General features: G+C 37.9%; 1 protein-coding gene across 1 annotated transcript in view; it reads right to left on the bottom strand.

Moving 5' to 3' along the window:
• Window positions 1–22624, bottom strand: part of LOC142321455 (TBC1 domain family member 31) — a 129149-nt gene that overhangs the window by 84556 nt on the left and 21969 nt on the right. The window contains exons 5-7 of the mRNA XM_075359549.1: window positions 13325–13473; window positions 10931–11090; window positions 1176–1272 (exon numbers count right to left, since the gene is read on the bottom strand). Of these exons, the coding sequence (XP_075215664.1) occupies window positions 1176–1272; window positions 10931–11090; window positions 13325–13473 (406 nt within the window). The remainder of the gene's footprint in view (window positions 1–1175; window positions 1273–10930; window positions 11091–13324; window positions 13474–22624) is intronic.

Here is a 22624-nt window from a genome sequence, read left to right on the forward strand (position 1 = left end):
CACACACACACACACACACACACACACACACACACACACACACACACACACACACACACACATATATATATATATATATAATGTTCAGTAACATCTCTTTCAAATTTAGAGACATGAATATTGCTCAGTATTTGGTGAGACAATTGGGTGTCTCACTTAAATTAGGTGAGTTGACAAGTCTAAGAGTGGCACAATGTTAAAATGAAAGCACCCATGATTAGTTTATATCAAAGAACTGATTTCTTCTGTACTTTGCTTTTTAAAAAACCCAAACTGCTTTTTTTAAAAAATGAAATGTCATAATATTCAATAAATATTAATACAAACATACGAACTAGGTATCATGGAAACCAGGAATATGACTCATTGGGGTGAAATATTCATAACAGTAAATCATCTGTATTTGATAAACCATATGTTAGAAAACCTATCTCACATCAACAATAACTAATAATACTTCACACATCAATAACTTCATTTGCATGAGTGTTGCATTCAAATTCGTGAATCATTCAATAGCTTACAGTTTCTGTTGTGAAGTTCTTACTAAACTTAATAGAATAAATTAGTTTCACAAAATTTCTTTCTTCAACACGAAATTGTATAATCACATCACAAAAACAAGGCCTATCTTTAGGCCTTAAATAGGCCAAAAAAGGCCTAATTTTCAAAGCTGTACTGATGGAAAACCATGACTTATCCACCACACACAGCCCTGAACTCCTCACCAAATAAATGAGATTTAAGGAGGGAGGATTAAGTTAAAGAAACAGTCAAAATATTCATAGAAATTTCTGAAATTGGATGGAAACTTCTACAAAGAAACATTTTTGATGTCACTAGGATACAGGCTTTTCCAGTCTCAGTGATTAAGAGTTAAAAGGAAAAATTATGTAAATTTAATAATCACATTGATTTTTGTTTTTTATATAAAATAAATATTGTAAATAAAAACAGAATTTCTTTTGAAGAATCCTCATATATGGTTCACCTAAATCAACTTTCATGTGTTTCTTCCTATTTCTTTCTTTCAGTGAGTATATAAAAGCTGACATGTCAGCTTATTATTAAATTCCTGAATTATTCATTTAATCAGTATTGCACAGTTTTGTTTCAATAATAGATAATGCACAACATCTTTTAATAAAAAAAAAGTGCCTTAATGTTTTACTTACCAATACAAACACGTGTTAGCGAAAAATTATATAAAATATCACTAGTAGAAACATTGATAAAATACACGGTACAAGTAATTGTTAAAGCTAAAAGTATCTGAAAAAAATCAAAATAACACATTAGAACATGAATCTTACAAATGAATCCATTTCTCAGAGATAAGAAAACCCTTCTGAAAGAAATTAGTAATAATCAAAGAAATATCTATTCCAAAGCCAGAGTTAGTGACAAAAAAAAATATTTCAATCTAAGAAAGGATATTAAATTCTAATAGAAAAAATCACTCTCATGAGCTGACACAAAAACATAAATTGAACCATAATGACAAAAAAGCTATAGAAGAGATTATGTTTCTACAACATTATTGACATCAGGATCATAATTTTAAATGACAATGCTGACGCATTAGGGTTAAGTATTATGTCTCATTCTGGTATAAATGAGATCTAGAATTTTATTAGATGGACTTATAGAACTAAATTATGCAGTACATTAATAGTACAAATAAAACAGACACCCAAAGGGCTACTTCAACCACCTAATTGCTTCTTTTTTTTTTCTTACACTAAAACCAAATGAAAACAATATTTTTGTTTGTGATTGCATCAGGAAATAAAAAGATGTCACAGATATATTTTAAAAAGTTCCTTCAATTCTATAGAATGTACGTATAATATTTTAGGAACTTCAGGGAACAACCACTTTCAACATTGTTATCCACCTCACACCAGTTACATTAGAAAAACCCATTGAAACTTCAATGAAGTATTGTAACAGGTTTTCTCCTTTTATCATCATTTCACACATGCTCAATCTGTTACCTCATTATAATGCTAAGTTCCATTTCAGACAGCTATTGATTTTATGAAAAAAAACTGGTAATGAGAATGTCAGCTATCAATATATTTCCTTTTATCTTAAAACCAATTCCAGGAGGAAGTCTATTCTCTTAATAACTAAAGAAATCCTCTCAAAAATTCTATTTTTAAAGCCAATCACTTCTACAATGCATCAGGAAATGATGTAGCAAATGTAAAGAGATACAGCAATAGAAGAGATCATTCAATTACACATCAGTAAACTAGCAATGTGATATACGAGTAAAATAATAATAAGAAAAAAATTTTTGGAACAAAACCTTCTAGGATAGATCAAAGCAGGACATTTGAAGTTTTTTGCCAATGAGAAAAAACCTATAACTGATTTGACATGTAGTATAGAAATTTCCTGATAAGCAGGAATTTTTGAATTTAAAGAGTTATAATAGTTTTTTCTTTGACTACTTCAGAAGTAATGTTTGGATATTTTTTTTTATTCTATTAATTCTGGAAAAGCTATACAAAATTTCTAAAAATCACAAGTAACCAATTCATCTAACTGTAATACAACAGATGAATGGGAATTTCAAGAAAGCAAAATGGTAGATAGAAGTAGATGGACACTATCTCTTCTACAAAGCAAAAAAAAAAAAAAAAAATTATATAAAATTCATAAGTGGGGTATCAAAACTCTAAGTACAGAAAGGCTCAAAAGTTTCAAATTTTAAAACTGATTACAGTTAAAAAAAATCTGATAGAAACAGACCAGGAGAACACTCATAACACTAAAAACCGTAAGTGTGGATGGTGGAACAAACAATGTACAGAATCAATCTACCAGATTACAAGAATGCAACACAACTGGTATAAAATGAACAGATTAGAAAACTAAATTTCCAAAAAAACAAACTCAGAAAATCCTCAGAAAAGAAAGACTTAAATTTGAAACAAGCTTCCAACAGATAAATTAAGAATTTCAGAAGTACTACTATAGAGAATATTATTGAGAATCTAAACAGAAATTAACCAATACATCTGAACTTATGCTTCAAATGAGAAAATGGGGATGTAGAAACCAACTACAAAAAGAATTATGGAATCTCTGCCAGGTGCTTTGAAAACCTAGTCAATTGTAAGGAATCTAAAGAAAGAATCTCTGAAGTCAATAACAACAAATACAAACCTACCAAACTCAGATACATCAGGCCTAGAAGAGATCAAAAGTGCAATCAGAGTACTCAAACACTACAAAGCTTGCAGAAAACATTCAGTAGTGGCATACAAGAACAATATTATACTAAGTAAGAAAATCATAAGAATATGGGAAACAAGGAACTCTTTACTCACTAAAATAGAATGTGACAAAAAAAAGTCAATAACTACAGATGCTTACTCTATTATCAATGATATCCCAACCCCCCGTAGGGGAAGACATCCACCTTGTGATGCTTCTGGTCACCACACCACCCCCCTGTTCCTAGCCCTGATGAGCTTTAACAGGACCTACCAATGATATAAAAGTTTCTGTCCAAATTGTTTCCAAACCAATTTGAGAAATACCTAAACATGCAAATAGGCAAATATCAAAGCTGCTTTATAAAGCCAAGTCATGGAAGATACTTATTCCAAAAGCAATCTTTCAACTGTACAAACAATAAAATAAAAATATTGTTGTTTACGCCATTCTGGCATAAAGTTTTTCTGTTATTTCTACGAATTCACAGCTAGGGTAGGTCCCGTTGCTTTGTTACAAGGAATGTTTGAATTCCACTTGGTTTCGTATTGCTGGGTCCGTAAAGTCCACCTGTCTCTATTATTGTTATTGTATTCGAACCTCCCACCGTCATCCTTAGCGACCGCGCCTATTATTCTATCGAGTTATTTCTGACTACCCTTTTCAAACACCCGTTATCTTTTCGTCCCCTCACTAATACAAACACACTCTATCCTGTCCACTACCTGGATCTGGTTACCCCCGCCTTTTTTCGCCATCTTTTCGGCAGAGTACCTCCAACATCTCACCACTGCAGTCGCCTCGGGCAATACTCTCCTGCAAAATCTGTGTTAACATTCACGCTCCAGCAGAATTTCAAACTCATCACAACACATTTGAGATTCCGAGCCTCACTCTACCACTAAACCACATCACGCCGCTGTATTCCTGATTCACCGTGCGGACTACGCCCAGGACTACATAGGTATTCTTCCGTACTTGCTGTTACGAGGTCATCTCTGGCAAATATTTGTGTGCTACAGGCAAGTTCAGTTTTTCTTTACTCATTACGTTAAACCTTTATGTTATCATTCAAATTCGTGGAACATTCAGTTCATCCTACCTATGCCGTTCAAGTTTCAATTTCACTTTAGTACAGTCACGGCAGGTCACTTACAGAAGGCTGTCATTTCAGCTGCAACCCATTTCATGTGCTCAATTAAGTTCAGTGTGATTATATTGTAATTAACTCTTTTGTACTGTAATATTGTTGTGTATTTTTCTACGTCAAACTAAAATTACATTTTTACATTATTTAACGTTAAGTTTGTGGTTCATAAATCAGGAAAGGCCAATGCCAATCAAGATTTACTTTAATTTATTTTTCTAAGGTTATGACATTTGTTCATTGCTAATTTTTCAATATTACAGCATTTGTCAGTAATGCAATAGTTTTCAGACATACTATGTTTATTGATGTCATATTTTTCTAAAGTTATAATTAAAACTAAGGTGTTTCATGTTATCCTTCAGGCTTTGTCAAAAACGTATATTGTAAAAATCTGTATTTAGAAGCGTGTACTCATGTATTTTTTCAGTTAACTATCATTGTTCAGACGCTGATTTCAGCTGATGTATTTAGTAGTTTTTAAGGTTATAATAATTAACTTATATCAAGTTGTTCTCATTAAAGTCCAATTTCTTTTGGCAAATACTAGCTGTGTGTTTTTTAATTTTTTAACTTTACCCAACATAGCTAGTTGTTTTTGGTCCTCCGGGTGCCGGATATCACTCCGGATTTACAGTTCATACTACATTTCTTAAAGTAAATTTTTGTTATAAAATCTCTTTCAAACATTTTTGATCTAAACTCTTTCTATTATAAATACTTTAAATTGTTCTTTCAAATTTAGAATATCTTATATTGTATTGTTTTTAAGCATGTTACTGAAAGTAATGATGTCATGAAAGTTGTAAACAACTACTAATTACAGTAATTATATAATTAATTATTGCTTGTGATAATTTAATCTAACGATTATCGTATGTATTAATTCTCTGATAAAAAATTCTTTCTGATTTTATATTATTATTGTTGTATAATTAAGTTGTTATTTTTAAGAGTGGTATCTCATATTGCATCTAATCTTACTATTTAAACATTTATTGTAAACTTAATGCACAACATGACTCGCGCTCAGGCCACCATCATTTCAGCTAACGCTGCGCTGTTAGCCAAAGCGCAGCTTCGTGTTAACAAACTCAGTAGAATTGTCAACTCTCACGGAATTTCTGTATCTAGTAAACAACTTGATGATATCAAAGCCCTCGATCAACAGTTTTATGGCATCATCGATGAAATTCTTATTAATAACTCAGAAATAAAAAACAAATCCGAAATTTGTGATATAAATTTAATCAGCACCGAATGGGATTCATTGTTTTGTCCCATCAAACTTGTAGAATCAGAAACTCCCGATGTAAAACAGAATATCAAACCAGTTTTTCATTCCTTATTAGAGACTCCGAAATTCAAAATTCCCATTTTTTCTGGAAATTTCCACGACTGGATAAATTTTCACAATCTGTTCAAAGGTTCCGTCCATGAAAATTCACAGTTATCTTCTGAACAAAAACTGCAAATTCTAAGAACACATTTATCTGGTAATGCGCTCCTATTAATTGAATCTCTGCCAATTTCTGCGGAAAATTATCAAGTCGCTTATGACATTTTGATTTCCAGATATGACAACAAACGTTCTCTTCTAAATAGCTTTTACAGCCGTATTAAATGTTTTCAGTCCGATGATCGTAAAAATTACCTCTCTAATTTTAAGGCCACGTACATTTCCTCCATTAATGCGTTGAAAAGTCTCAACATAAATTTAGAAAATTTTCTTCTTCTGCAGCTTGGTTTAGAAAAACTCACCCCCAATGTTCGAACGCGTTTCGAAAATCGTATCGCCTCGTCAAGCGTACCCACATACGAAGAGCTGATTGAATTCCTCACGGTTGAGGAAAAAATTTCCGAAAGCCTTGACGCCGATGTCACCTTTTCTGAAAAATCTCCTACGTACTTTAATAACCCTAGTCCTCAAACATCAAAATTCTCCAAGCCAATAAAATCCTTCTTTCTTCAAAATCACACTCCGTCCGGCCGCTGTCCGGTATGTGCGGACGCTCATCGTATTTATGGCTGTAAACAATTTCAAACTTTGTCGCATGAACAAAAAATCGCCTGGTTACGAAAAAATGATCGTTGTTTCCGCTGTTTGGGCTCTCATTCGCCGAAAACTTGTATGTCAAAATTCAACTGCAGAAACTGCAATAACTCCTCACACCATACTTTACTGTGTCAAAAGAGTAACATCGCTCTATTCGGAAGTTCAAACGACAGCACTTTGAAACCCTTTTTATCTTCAGGTCGTTGTACCACTCCTCCGTCTCCTAATTTTTCCCGGCAAAATATTATACAGAATTGTCCATCTCAGTCTTCCAGTAATTTTCAATCGTCCCATCACTCGTCTCTACGCCCACATACCCCCACTCTATCTGGTTGTCATTCTGCTCATAACGCTTGCCCCTCACCCTCTGTAACCACACCTGCTCCCACGACACCTTCCGTGGCTCTAGCCCCTAATTTTCTCTCTAATAATTCACCCGTCACTCATTCCGCTCGTATCAGTTCTACTCCAATTTCACCGCAGTCTGACCCCAACGCAACTTGTTTTTCCTGTCATTCCTCTTGTGAACAGTCTTCGACTGTGCTGCTTGGCACTGCCATCGTCTCTTTAGAAGACTCATTCGGTAAACTGCATACGGTCCGTGCTGTTTTGGACTCCGGTTCGCAACGCACCTTAATTACAAAAAATTGTCTTTCCCGTCTTGCCCTTCCTTTGGAAAATTCTGAAATACGCCTTTCCGGTATTTCCTCTACCCATGCTTCTGTTCTTGGTACCGCTAACATCAAAATTCACTCCTTACCTCAATTCAAAAAGACCTTTCAATCTAAGGCACTTGTTCTTCCTAATATTTCTGGTAACCTTCCTTCGCATTCTTTGTCCCCTTCAGTCGCCCACAAATTTCAACATCTCCATCTCGCTGACCCGACGTTTTGCTCTTCCTCGCCTATTGACCTTCTCATTGGCAGTGACCTGTTCTGCCATGTTTTGGCGCCCTCCGGCAATATTCAAGAATCCGGATTTCCTTCCGCGCTCTACACTGTCTTTGGATGGATAATCATCGGCAACACCTCCGAATTTCTCGCTTCGCCGTCTGAAGAATCAACTTCCTTTTTCAACACCCTATTTTCACAAGAAGACAATGTTGGTGACACTTTTCATAAATGTAGGGAAACCGAGGAAGTTATGTATCCCCAGCCTCCCAATCCGGATGATCAACGATTTGAGCATCCTTTTCATCCTAAAACCACTCAAAGTCCTGAAAAACGATACGCTGTCGTTTCAACTCTTTCTTCAGATGCTACGACCGTGGCTAACAACCGCAACAGATCATACAGGTTACGGACCTACGAGACTAACCGTGTCAAACGAACTTTGGAAACCACTTCTCCCCCTTCTGTAAAATCTCCAAGTAACGCTTCTGACATCGCGTTTCAAGGATCTTCTGCCTCACAGCCTCCTACTCGCGATTCCTGGTGGAATGGACCACCAGCCTTCCACGTTCCTATCAATCGCATACCTCTTTCTAAGCCCAAGAAAACGACTTCTCAAATCCGTTCTTTCAACTCCGCATCTTCTTACCGAAAAACCCATTGGTGTCATCTCGGAAACATTTCCTGGTAAGGATGGTATCTTCCGTGTCATCCGTATCAAACTCTCTTCTGGTTTCATCACTCACCATGGAAACAAGATTCCTCCTCTGGTCTTCTCTTCATGATTCTGCTCGCTCGCCCCCCAGTATGTTTACGCCATTCTGGCATAAAGTTTTTCTGTTATTTCTACGAATTCACAGCTAGGGTAGGTCCCGTTGCTTTGTTACAAGGAATGTTTGAATTCCACTTGGTTTCGTATTGCTGGGTCCGTAAAGTCCACCTGTCTCTATTATTGTTATTGTATTCGAACCTCCCACCGTCATCCTTAGCGACCGCGCCTATTATTCTATCGAGTTATTTCTGACTACCCTTTTCAAACACCCGTTATCTTTTCGTCCCCTCACTAATACAAACACACTCTATCCTGTCCACTACCTGGATCTGGTTACCCCCGCCTTTTTTCGCCATCTTTTCGGCAGAGTACCTCCAACATCTCACCACTGCAGTCGCCTCGGGCAATACTCTCCTGCAAAATCTGTGTTAACATTCACGCTCCAGCAGAATTTCAAACTCATCACAACACATTTGAGATTCCGAGCCTCACTCTACCACTAAACCACATCACGCCGCTGCATTCCTGATTCACCGTGCGGACTACGCCCAGGACTACATAGGTATTCTTCCGTACTTGCTGTTACGAGGTCATCTCTGGCAAATATTTGTGTGCTACAGGCAAGTTCAGTTTTTCTTTACTCATTACGTTAAACCTTTATGTTATCATTCAAATTCGTGGAACATTCAGTTCATCCTACCTATGCCGTTCAAGTTTCAATTTCACTTTAGTACAGTCACGGCAGGTCACTTACAGAAGGCTGTCATTTCAGCTGCAACCCATTTCATGTGCTCAATTAAGTTCAGTGTGATTATATTGTAATTAACTCTTTTGTACTGTAATATTGTTGTGTATTTTTCTACGTCAAACTAAAACTACATTTTTACATTATTTAACGTTAAGTTTGTGGTTCATAAATCAGGAAAGGCCAATGCCAATCAAGATTTACTTTAATTTATTTTTCTAAGGTTATGACATTTGTTCATTGCTAATTTTTCAATATTACAGCATTTGTCAGTAATGCAATAGTTTTCAGACATACTATGTTTATTGATGTCATATTTTTCTAAAGTTATAATTAAAACTAAGGTGTTTCATGTTATCCTTCAGGCTTTGTCAAAAACGTATATTGTAAAAATCTGTATTTAGAAGCGTGTACTCATGTATTTTTTCAGTTAACTATCATTGTTCAGACGCTGATTTCAGCTGATGTATTTAGTAGTTTTTAAGGTTATAATAATTAACTTATATCAAGTTGTTCTCATTAAAGTCCAATTTCTTTTGGCAAATACTAGCTGTGTGTTTTTTAATTTTTTAACTTTACCCAACAATTGTTGTAATCTTTGTAGACTTCAAAAAACATGCAACTCAATAGATCCTTTTTAACATTTTTGCAGAATTTGGAATAAACAACTAACTAATTTATCTACTAAAGCAAACATTAACAGGGATTAAATTCAAAATACAGTTTAAAAGGAACTATCAGAAGCATTTAAAATCCAAGCAGGAGTAGGACAAGGAGACAGATTATCGCCCAATTTGTTTAATGAAGTAGGAAAAGGTAATCAGGGAATGGCAAAAATAATGTGAAGAAAAATCAATTGAAAAAGTAAAGAAAAGACCTCCAGAAAAAACTTTTCAATACATTGCTGGCATTTGCAAACAATCTTGCAATCCTAGCAGAAAAAACTGTGTGCACCCAATGTGCATACAGTTTCCAGAATCCTAGGTCTTCAGTCAGAATTGTGTATAGAAAAGACCTTGAAATTTCTGGGATTTCTGCAGAAGGTTCACTTAACGTAAACCTCCATTTGTTGCAGACAAAATCATCAACGCACTCAACCAGGCACACAGTAGCGACAGACTTGCGTTCTTGCCCAACTTCATCATGGATGTCCATTCGCCCTTCTTTAAATTTCCTACACCATTCCCATACACTAACAGCACTCATAAAGTTTTCACCATACACTAAACTCATACTGCAATGGATTTCAGCAGCACTACATCCTTCTGCTTGTAGGAAACATATCGCACTTCACAACTCACACTTGGCAGGAGCATTGATCATAGTGGCCATATTCAATTGCTCATAACTCGGCTCAGACTCTTGTAATGGAGCTGGCAATGGCAGAGATTGTGGTGGAGGAGTGGCATAATCACACAATACGCAGATCTGGTTGCCGCCTATCTCTTGTTTACTTAGATGCACGATCGAAGGTTGAAAAAACAAACAATGATTAAGGATAGAAAGGGTAATGGTAACAAGAAGAAATGATGATTAAAATAAAATCGTGAAAAGCATAAAAGAAAAACAGGTAAAGTTTTGCTCAAGTAGAATAATTCCAGTCATTTGTCTTAACTTTTTTAGTGGTTTAGAAAAGAGAGAAATGGTTGAACCAATAATCACAAACCCAGACAACCAAGAATTATCAATACCATGATTATTCATCCTTTCATATGTTATACAGAAGAACGAAGAGAATTAGTCTGATGTGTGTGGGGGGTTGGCCAACTGCCTGAGAAACTGCATATTTACTGTATATTACTACATTCAAAATAATGATTAATATAGCAATATGTGAGCAGAAAATAATTACATTCCATGTTTATAAAGTAACATGGCTCAAGTAAATACAGTTTGTCACCATACCAGGATGTGTCATTAACTGCAATCCAATAACAAATGGTGGCTAGGAGAAAACTAACGAACTAATAGTTAAAATTACACAAATTTAATGAAAATTAAATTTGCCAAGCTTTCACAGTAACATCTGTGCTACACCAATATACAAATAATAATAATACCATAATGAATATTGCTATACAAAATTACTTACATTATTATTCCCACCATCATAAGGTTGGGATAAAAATTCTAAATGTTTCGTTCCAATACACTTCTCTGGTAAATTAAGAGTACATTTGATTACCCAATCTTGCAAATTTATCACAAATAACATGGAAGCCTGACCACCAACAACTAAAGTACAACCATTTCTGAAAATAAGTATATATGTAATTGATAAAAAAGAAAATCATATTAAATGAATAATAATCAATATAAATCTATTTTCAGATATTTTATTTGCTTTTGATATAAGCCTAATTATTTATTAAATTATTATTATTATATAAGTTTTCAGTTTTCTGAACTGCTGTAATGGTAGAATTGTACAATATATTAAAACTGTATGTAAACAACTATTAGAATGTTAATTATAATAATTAGTACAACTATACTAGAAGATTACAATTAATATTATTAAGATTACAAATTAGTATTATTATGTTATGTATTAAAATCATATTTATTGTGCTATTAGTTACTGATATGAAATAACACGTAAACTTGATAGAATACAATTTTTTTAATGATTCAATGACACCCCAGAAGTCTCCAAATATCTCATGAAAGTTTATTGATTTGAGGCCCAAAAGCACTCTCTTTGTTCTTGTAATGAATGTAACTGTACCTTGGTGGTATATCCATATTGAACGCCAGATCAGGATATATTGTTAATAAAAAAACCCAACAAAAATGGTAGTCAGGGAGTATGGACTAGTCATTATTGGAAGAGACACTACCTCATCGATGGTAACTTGCCTATTCACCAGAACAATCTCTCAAGCTTACTGAATCTTGTCACCCATGGTGGAGGTTGACAGGGTCCTGCTCCCTTTGTGTATCATACTTGTCTGCACACCTTTAAACCTCTCGATCAATGAAAAAACTTTCATGTGATAAAGCACGGTCTCTGTATTGTGAAAAAAGCTTAGAATGAATTTCAAACCCTTTCAGATCCTCTGATCAGAGAAATCAGATCACTGCTCATAATTCCACCTTGGTACAAACTGCTAGCACAGCAGACGTGTTTACACTGTAATAGCAGGAAGGCAAATGACATCATCAGGATTAAATTTCACACAGGTGATCGCAGTTGTACCAACACAGAAGGCAGTATGACAACCTTGAAGATCTATTATATACTATAAACTGTAGATAATTTTTGAATCGTCCATTTATATTTAATAAATAAAATACAAAGTGGATAGCAACACTTTCTGGGAGAAAAAAGTATAGGTGATACTCTTACAATTACTGAGATAATGAGGATTTTCCTGTGATACATTCGGCATCTTAAATTTTAAGTGACAAAAATATTTATTTTCATCATTTAAAATTTATTTAAGTGAAAGATGGATGGTTACATGCATCTTTAGCAGTGGAATCTGCTCTGAATTCCCACATGGCTAGGGATCCAGCAGAAATTCACTTGTGTGTTGTGATGCATGAATATGTATGTACGTGTGTTGTATATCAATGAATTGATATGCTTATCAATTGTTAAAAATAAAAAATACAATATTAAAAATGAATAAGATTATAAAGAATTTGCTATGTAATCCTATATTCTGGTGAATGTGGACAAAAAGTATTTATTTTTACTCATCTGATTTTTCAGTAAATGGTTACCTGTGAATAAGAAAACTTATTAATTTTTTAACTTTTGATAGTAATTATGGTTAACTACATACAAAAGTGTTTTGTATCCATATACATTTAAATTGAGTTGTATATTAAAATCAACATTTGTTTTTAAGTACAACAAATACTGACAAAGTTCCAATAAAAATAATATTTAAATAAAGATTAAAATGCAAAATTCAGCATGTCTATAGCTTTCCTAAATTCCATAGTAGACAAGTACAGAAAATAATTTGTTCACCAATAATTAATTAAGTAAAGATAGTTAAAACCCATTAAGATATTGTATAAATATTTGTTAATCTTGAAAGAAGTCATATCATGTATGATAATATTACCACTGGTTTTTCTTTTGAGTATACCATGCTTTCGTGCTAAGATATTACAGATGTGGGAGTCATACGTAAAGATATGGTCTTCCAATATTATAAAAGTAAGCATTAACAATGAGTTTACAGATTTTGTAAATTTTATAAATTCAAACTACTTAATAAGAATGTAAACCCATACAGGGTATACTTTATGATGTAGGCTATACTTTAAGTTAATAATAGTGAGTTTTTAATTATTTAACATCAAACATACTTGCTCTTATTGAATAGAAAAAAACAATTTATTGAATATAAAGCACTGCACCAGCATGAAGCAGTATATAAGTGTTCTAGCCATCCTGCCTGGTTTTTGGTAGTTCTGAATTAAATTATTTTTATTCACTTTATAGTAAAGTACAAGGTAAGATGCTTACTTGGAAAATGCAATAGCATTTAAGCGATGGTTTTTCCAAATATCTGGTGAAATTTGTATAATACTTTCAAATGTTCCAAACTTCCATGCCTGAATAGTATCATTTTCAAAACAAGCCAATATGTTATTACTGACTGGTATGAATGTAACCTAAGTGGCAAAAAAGGCAAGAAAGCTTAAAATATTATTTTTCAGTATTACACAATAAATAAGTTGAAACTTTTAAAATATGTATGTACACTTCATTTAATATATCACTAAAAAGTGGTGTATATAACTCATAAATTTTCAAAATTTAATCGCATTTTCAAGAAAATTTTTAAAGGCTACCAATTTATAATGTTGAGATCATAGTATGTGTTAATTATTGTTACTAACTCATGGAGTCTTATGCCGCATAACTGACATTTTTTTTCCTTCTTTATAAAAAAAAAGCTTGGTGCATTGGTTCACTGTATGTCCTCACATTTTTATTTTGAGTGAAGCGCTTCTACACTAGATCACAGAACATACAGTTTTACTCAAAGTACATTTTACCAAAGCTTTTTCTAAAATATGTTTTACTACAGTTTTTTTTAATTTTATTTATTAAACTAATTATTTTCTGTTTTTGTTGTTATATTTTTAAAAATAATGTTTATTATATAATGCATTTCCAGATAATTAACTTAAAATTTGATGTATAATTAAATAGAGCTGTAGTCTTCATGAAAGCATTAGTTTAAGTGCATAAGATTTAATAATGCATAACAGAATGAAAAAAAGGTGAAAATAACCAAAAACCCTGTTTTTGATCGTAATGTCATATCAAGAAGCATGGTGTGCAATGGTTTGTTTGCTGATGTGCTCACATTTTTATTAATAGAACAGATGTTAATGTAAACAACGAACTGTTCATATTACACAAAACAATTTATTACACAGCTGTTAGTTCAATTTTTAGTCATTCTTTTTCTTCATTTTGATTATTTTGGTACTGTAATGTTTTTATTATTTAATAAAAATATTATTTACAAATGATATAAAATGAAAGAAACCGCTTCAGCATTTTCCTGGATGCATCAGGAAAAACCATGATAAGAACAGCACCATGAAATACTTAATAAAATACTTATACTATAAAATGGTAATAAAAATGATGAAAACTGCAATACTTCTTAACCATTTATTCAATAAGAAATGGTAATAATATCCAATAATGCAATACTTCTTACCATTCTCGAAAACTGCAATAATTCAAAACCTCATTGATCTACTGGGATGAGCAAAGACTTAAAACACTTGGATAATCAAGTCATTATCCAATTCATTATTCAAGTCATTATTAAGTGGATTACCACCTAATGAGGTCTCACCCAAACTTTTTTCTCAACTCTGAGTCGAAATATGAGGAACATTTGTTCTCCCTATATTATGACATGGTAAGAAAAACTATGAAATGGCAAGGGGGCACAGCCCACTAGTACTAAATAAATATAATGCTAATCTATGGGGTAAGTCTAGTGATTAAACTCATCATCAAGTCAAGAATTCTAAGGTTCAAGTCTTTGTAAATGCAGTTGCTTTTATATGGATTTGAATTCTAGACTGTGATATCAGTGTTCTTTGGTGGTTGGGTTTCAATTAACAATTTGTCTCAGAGGTGATCTACCTGAGTCTGTTCCAGATATATGTTTACAGGTACATTTATATTGACATTGTACTACATCAGGTCTAGTAAGCTGATAGTGATAATTGCTTTTGCCTATACACACACACACACACACACTTAGACCCAACAATAGCTGAAGAAAATAAACAAGATATAATGTTATAAATTACTAATTTTCAATAAATCTTTTCTTTTTGTTTGAATGTACATTATTTTTTCAAAAAAATTCAACAAGATTATAAACTAAATTTATTTCTAATTCATATTTCTTTTTATCAAAGTTAAAATAAAGTAAAATCACCTCTTACACTGACCAAACCTAGCTAAAAAAAGGAGGAAAATAAAATGTTTTCAAGTCAAATAGCTGAGTACAATTAGCCCAGTCAAGCTAGACAAATCCAGTGGAATAAATCCTGTAGTTTTGAAAATTGGCACAGTTCTTCCTTGGTACCTAAGTTTGAAGAAAATAAAAAGTCCTGGTGGGTAGGATGTGAACTCGAAGGAGAGCTGCCTTTAAAGGTGACCTTTTTTTAGATTTTCGCTCATATCTCAGAAACTATCATTCGTACTGAAAAATTGTATACATAAAAATTGCAGACAAAATTCCTGCAAAAATGGTCCTACGCATTATTTACGTAGAACCAATAATTTCAGCATTATAGAGCCAAGAAAGTAACAGTATTTCTGACTTATTCACATATGATTGTTATAACATACTTAATGTATTTAATGTTAATACTTACATTAGTTATGAAAATTATGCATTATTAAGAAACAATCATGTTGCTAGGGTTGTATTAATTAAACAATCACCTCATCAGGGTCTTCGACCTCTTCTTCATCCAGACATTCATAGTCTACTGTAGGGCTACTGGTGCAGGCTCCTTTGCAATTCCCACACACTGCTGTGCAGTGGATTCCCACCTTTCGACACCCACAACCCTGTTTCCCAACAACAAGCAGGTATTTTACAGACAAACAGACAGGTGAAAGTGCTGCTGACAAAACATTGCGAAGAAGAATCTTGGAAAGATTACCTTGTCTCGATATTAGACATCTCTTTGGTGTTCTGGTTGAATAAATGGCTACGCAAAGGAAAGAAGCATTGCCACCCGGTGCTGGGGCGACAAGGTTTTTTGGCTTATTCCAAGTTGGACCAGGTGGAGGTCTTCACAGACACACTGGAGGAACAGTTCACTCCAAACCCCGCCAAAGCCGCCGGGTTGGTCTAGTGGTGAACGCGTCTTCCCAAATCAACTGATTTGGAAGTCGAGAGTTCCAGCATTCAAGTCCTAGTAAAGCCAGCTATTTTTACACAGATTTGAATACTAGATCGTGGATACCGGTGTTCTTTGGTGGTTGGGTTTCAATTAACCACACATCTCAGGTATGGTCGAACTGAGAATGTACAAGACTACACTTCATTCACACTCATAACATATCATCCTCTGAAGTATTATCTAAACGGTAGTTACCGGAGGCTAAACAGGAAAAAGAAAAGGAAAAACCCCGCCGGCCCAAACAACGACCATGCAACCGAAGTGGAGTCTTTCCTCAGTACTACTTCACTTAGATAAAGGATACCCCCTCCCCCGTGAAATAGACCACATCACTGAAGCAGAAGTGGCTGTAACTATCAAGGCCACAATGCCCCATTAATTCCACATGGGTGGACAGGATTAAGGCCTAAGCATACCGGAATGTACCCCCACTCTCATAGCGACTATGGCCACCCTTTTTACATCCATTTTGAACGTAGGATATTTTCCAGAATACAGGAACATGGCGAAGATGGTATGCCTGCCCAAACCAGGGAAAAGTCTATATTCCCCCGGAATTACAGGTCGAGATCCTTACTACCTGCATTCTCAAAATTATTTGAAAGAATTTTCCTTGAGCAACTTCGGCAATGTTTGGGGCCAGAGGTTCAGCCTGAGCAACTCGGGTTCAGAGAGGGTCACTCGACAACCCTCCAACTAGTTCAACTGGTGGATAGCCTTGTCGAGGCTTGAACAGGAAAGCGGTGACCGCGGCTGTTTTCTTGAGGTGGCTAAAGCCTTCAATAAAGTTTGGCATGACAACCTACTGTATAAACTCGCTCACACAACGATCCCTTGCCACCATGTCAAGCTAATAAGATCTTACCTACTGGGAAAATAGTTTGCAGTACGCGTTGGGGGGGTCCTTACCACTGCCAGGGTTCCCCAGGGGGCAGTTCTTTTGCCGATTCTGTACACTACATACACAAATGTATTGCTGGAAGGTGTTAATACCACTTTATATGCCGATGATACAGCATATTACTACACATCCCGAAATACAGACTACGCAGTCGAGACTGCAATGACAGCTGGATTTAGTGAAGCCGTGGCTTCATATGTGGAGAATCAGGGCCAACAGGGAAAAGTCTGTGGCTGTGCTATTCACATGCAAGTGACGCACTCCAGCCAGACAGCTGGAAATCTTAGGGGGAAAAATACCCTTTGAGAAAAAAGTTAAGTATCTATAAATCAAGTTAAGTTATGAAAATCAGACACTGGTTAAAGACAACGGAGAAAGTTGAGCCTGTACACCACTTAACATGATGTAACAGAAAGCCACCATCTATCACATTTATGCCAAGCTTGAAGCTAAAGTGTTCTCGTGAACTGGGAAAAATTCACAAAGCTGACATCTTCATCTTTCTAAATCTCATCATTCTTCTTGAAAATTACAACTTGTTGGAATACGAGAAGTGAATCCACAATCATTCTTTAATATTTCTAAAATTTCTTTAATATTGATAGTACTATCTATATTAAAGAATATCGAAGAAAGATAAAACTTTGTCTTCCTTCTTGCATGTCGACACAGATAGTGACGATGTCGCCAGAAGACAAATGACAAAATTATAACTTGGAACAGCTTTTTATTACTACTGCAGCTTAACCTATTGTGCTGATCGTTAGCGCCCCTATGGTGGAAACACTGCATTTACGTTAAAACTCATATCAGCGTATCTCATGTTAGGCCATTAGTATAAGCTCAACCCAAACCAGCTTGTCAACTCTCCCCTCGAGCTGCTGCCCTTGCGGGAACACCTGGCTAACCCTCTCCCCCTGGCCATCGTGTCTCCTTCACTGTAAAACTGCTAATTTGAATACTATTGACTATAATTTCATTTTATATGCCTGTTATATACAAATGGTTTCATGGTAATGCATTACCTGTGGAGATTACTGAGGCCGAGGTTTACTCAGGCTACCTGTAATCTTGGTAGAGGTAAAGCGCCTGACTTTGATGGACTAACGGCTGAGCTCCTTGTTTGCTCGGTTGGAGTTAACATGAGAATTACCACACGCGTATTTAATAAATTATTGTTTGGTGGCTTCTTCCCAGTGTGCTGAAAGAAAGGGACTGTAAAATTGTTGTTTATGGGAGCCAACAAGATCCAGTAGTTAGTTCGTCATAGCAACCCCTAACGTTGCTACCAGTTATCCGCAAAGTCTTTGAGATGTTGTATCTTCATATAAATGAGAGACTGGCTTTGCATGGGATGCTGATGGAAAACAAATATGGGTTTCACCCTAGAAAAGGCACTGAGAATACCATACTTCGTGTGGTGTTGACCAGTGAGGCAGAATATGTCTTGAGGATCTTGCTACAAATTTCCGAGGCGTTAAACAATCTGTGGTGGCCCTCTGCCATTTTCCAATTACAGAGACAAGGATACACAGAAAATAACTGCAGGTGTTGAAAAGTTATTTCATTCATTGGAACGTGTTGCTCCGCGAGGGCAACTATGAAGTAGGGAAGACGCTATCTATGGATAGTCCCCGAAGCAGTGTGTTGGGTACTCTCTTGTGGGTGGTGGAGTTTGACTCTCTTCTGCAGCTGAGGTTGCCCAGTGGGTGTCTTGTTGTGGCCTATGCATATGATGGGCTCCTGCTTGGCGAAGGATGCTTGTGTAGGGAATTCAAGCTCAGGGCCACTCGTGCATGCAGGGTGCTTGAGCTGAGGACTTATTAACACAAGATGACTTTCAGCCCAAAGAGGACCACAATGATGCTTCTCAAAGGCTGTTTGGTAGACAGTTGGCGAGTTCAAGTATCGATGTCAGGACATCAAATAAACTACACTCAGGTTCATAAGTACCTCAGAGTGTATCTTGAGAAATTTCAGTTCAAGAAACACCTTCAATAATTTTTTGGAATCCATGTAGTCAATTCAGACTGGAGTCTCAATTTTAGGACCCTAAGCATCCTGTACAGGGCGTGGTGAAGCAAATATGTTGTATGCTACGCCAATTTAGGCGGATAGGATGAAATTCCATTGTTATTGATATATTATTGACAGCCCAATGACTATTACTGTTGATGGTAATGGATAGTTACCGGACAGTTTCACAAGAGGCAGTCTTGGTGATTGCGAGAGTGAAACTGGTTGACATTCTAGCTCTTGGGAAAACAGGAGCAGTATGTTGCTAGGAAGTTGGGTGAGTTGACTTCTGAAAAGATTCGGGATGTTGAGCAACATGGTTATGATATATAGCAGGCTAGATGGAATGAGAATATTGATGGACGATATATACGCACAATCTCTTCCCAGACATTAGATTTGCGTCTCATGGATTTCCCCTAACAAATACGTAACTCAGTTTCTTACTGATCAGAGGGCCTTCAGGGATAGACTGGCTGGGTTTGGCCTGGTTGATTAGAGTCTGTGCCCACAGTGTGGGGTGCAGGACAATGCCTTCCATGTGTTGTATAAGTGAACCAAATACAATCTAAAATGCACCGCAGTAATTTGTTGACTTTTTTTTTTTTTTTTTTTTTTTTTTTCTTAAACACCCCCAACATCCCCGGCCTCCGCCGTTAGGCTATGCGCAGGAATGTCGGAGTGTCGTGGCAGTCGACTGCCCCCCTGTCTTGCCTTTTCTTTGGCGTCCCATCGGGGTCCTCTCAGTTTCATCAGGATGCAGCAGCCCTCCCTTCTGGACAACCACTACATCCCTCCACTTAGAGGCTACCCTTCCCGTCCCTACACTAGGTTGCCGGCTACGCATTGCGCGAAGCCGGCAAACCGCCGCGTCCCCCTCTCACACCTGAGGGTCCCAAATGCATCATCGGAGCACCCCAACTGACCTTCATTCTTGCATATGAAGGAGCCAAAGCGTCCTCTGCATCCAGGCTGCCTCCCTGGCCCTGCACGGCGACCACGATTCGCCCCCTGTATTTTATTTATTTATTTATTTTTCCTCCCTTCAGTTGCAGCCCATCACGTTGGCGTCTGAACTTATTCCTCCTTCCGCAATCCGCGGGCACGTTCGCTGTGAGTGCCCTCGTAACCGTTAGAAGGAACACAATCAATAAAATAAAATAATACCACAATCATACAATACAAGGAAAATACATAATAAATGAAACCCACTTCATGTTGTCTCTTCGGCGATGTCACCTCTAGCCGTGGCCCTCCTGCACACGGTCGAAGCGATCGTGCTTGTCGTCTCGAGCCGGCCGTAGAGTACCAACCACAGTGACAATGGAGACAATGAATTCACAATACCATACAACACAAAAATAATATATATAGTAGAAGAAACACACAGTATACTTGCTAGGGACATTGCTGCTTACCCGCGCCTAGAAGTCTTCTCCCCACTCTCTTCCATGTACCTCCTTCGTCTTCAGGATGCTAGCCACCATGCTCTGTACCGCATCCCATTCTCTCTTCCCTTTCAGCATGTGAGCTACAGTTGTTTCTGGAGTGAGGCCATCTGTGCCATGCCTCTGCCGGACCACAGCCCACCTTTCGCACTCGTAAAAGGTGTGCTCCGGCGTGTCATCCTGACCGCAGTAGAAGCACCTCGGTGTCCGTCTTCTCTTGAACCGATGTAGGTAGACCCCGAACTCCCCGTGTCCAGACAGGAACTGCGTGAGGAAGTAATCTACCTCCCCATGCCTCCGCCTGACCCACGGTCCCAAGTCCGGGATCAGTCTCCTGGTCCATGCCCCAGCCGTAGCCGTTCTCCACATCTCCTGCCAGTTGACCATCAGCTGCCTCCCGGCTTCCGCCTTCGGCGTTCCTTCGTATGTGGAGACCAGCTGCGTGGCCCGCAGCTCGATGGGAGGCACCCCTGCGATGACTGCCACTGCGCATCCAGATACGGTGCGGTACGCCGATGTTATGCGAATCGCCGCTCTTCTGGTAAGGGAGGCTAGCATCCGTACGTTCTTCTTTCTCGAAAGTGCGTCCTTCCAGGCCGGGACCGCGTACAGCAAGACGGAGGAAACCACTGAAAGGATCAGCCGTCGCTTGCTCGCCCGTGGTCCGCTCTTGTTGCCCATTAGTTTTTGTAGAGCGTCTTGTATCTTCTCGGCCCTCTTAGTGACCTCTCTGAGGTGGGTGTTAGACAGCCCATTCTTGTCAATCCACACGCCCAGGTACTTAGCGCAACCGGACGTGTGGACCCGTACGTCGTCTACCATGAAGGACATTCCTCTCAGTCTTCTTCTGCCGGTGATCGGGACAGCTGCCGTCTTGTGCGGTGCCAGTCGTAGTCCTCTCTCCCCCAGCCATCTGCTGACGACTGCCACCGCCAAGTTTGCCTTATCTTCTACCTCCTCCTCCGTCCGTCCCGACACCATCAGCGCGAGGTCATCTGCGTACGCGACCGACTGGCATCCTTCCGGGAGTTCTTCCCGCAGAAGGCCGTCGTACGCGATGTTCCAGAGAAGAGGCCCAAGCACCGACCCCTGCGGAACGCCTCCAAACATGTTGAAGTCATCTTCTCCTTCCTCTGTGCGTACCCGCAGAGATCTCTCATGCAGATAGTCATTTATTACGGCGAGCAAGTAGCCGCTGATCCCTCTCTCCCGGAGTATTCCCATGATCACTCCCCATGGCACGCTGTTAAATGCATTCCTGATGTCTAGGAAAATGATCAATGGGATTTTCCTTCGTCGCCACGTGCCTGCCGACTGAACTCTGGCCCACTCTAGCACCCGTCGGACGGCGTCGACGGTCGATCTTCCCCGAACGAAGCCGTACTGGTCTGGGGAAAGACCTCCGCCCGCCTCAATCTCCGACCGCAGTCTTTCAGCGATCAGTCTCTCATACAGCTTTCCCATCGTGTTGATGAGGCAGATCGGCCGGTATTTCCTGGTTTCTTCGGCTCCCGGTTTCGGGAGGAGGACCAACCTGGCCTCCTTCCAACAGCCGGGAAAACTCCCCGTGGACAATGCCCCACTGAACATGTCTAACACCGTCCACGGGTGCCTATCCACCAACACCTTCACGATGGACCCAGGGATGTTATCTGGGCCCGGGCTCTTCCGCAGGCTCATCTTCTTGGACGCCCACTGTAGTTCTTCTACAGTGAAGCGCCTTTGTTGATCACCAGCTATCGGTTCCCATTCCTCCTCTTCGACGTGGAAGAGCTCCGTTATCGCTGTGAGAGACTGTTCCCTTGTCAATGGGGTCAGGCGCCTACCAAACTTCTTGGTGACGATCTGGTAGGCCCTGCCCCACGGATCTTGCTCCAGGTCTTCCACGAGGTGTTGCCACGCCTCTTGTTTGGCAGCCTTAATGGCTCTACAAAGGCTTCTTCGTGCCGCGTGGAACACCTCCGTTTCCTCCTGTAGGCGCTCAGAGTCCCTCCGTCGTGCGCGC

The sequence above is a fragment of the Lycorma delicatula genome, chromosome 3, assembly GCF_047948215.1.
Source record: "Lycorma delicatula isolate Av1 chromosome 3, ASM4794821v1, whole genome shotgun sequence".
In the NCBI taxonomy this organism is placed as follows: Eukaryota; Metazoa; Arthropoda; class Insecta; order Hemiptera; family Fulgoridae; genus Lycorma; species Lycorma delicatula.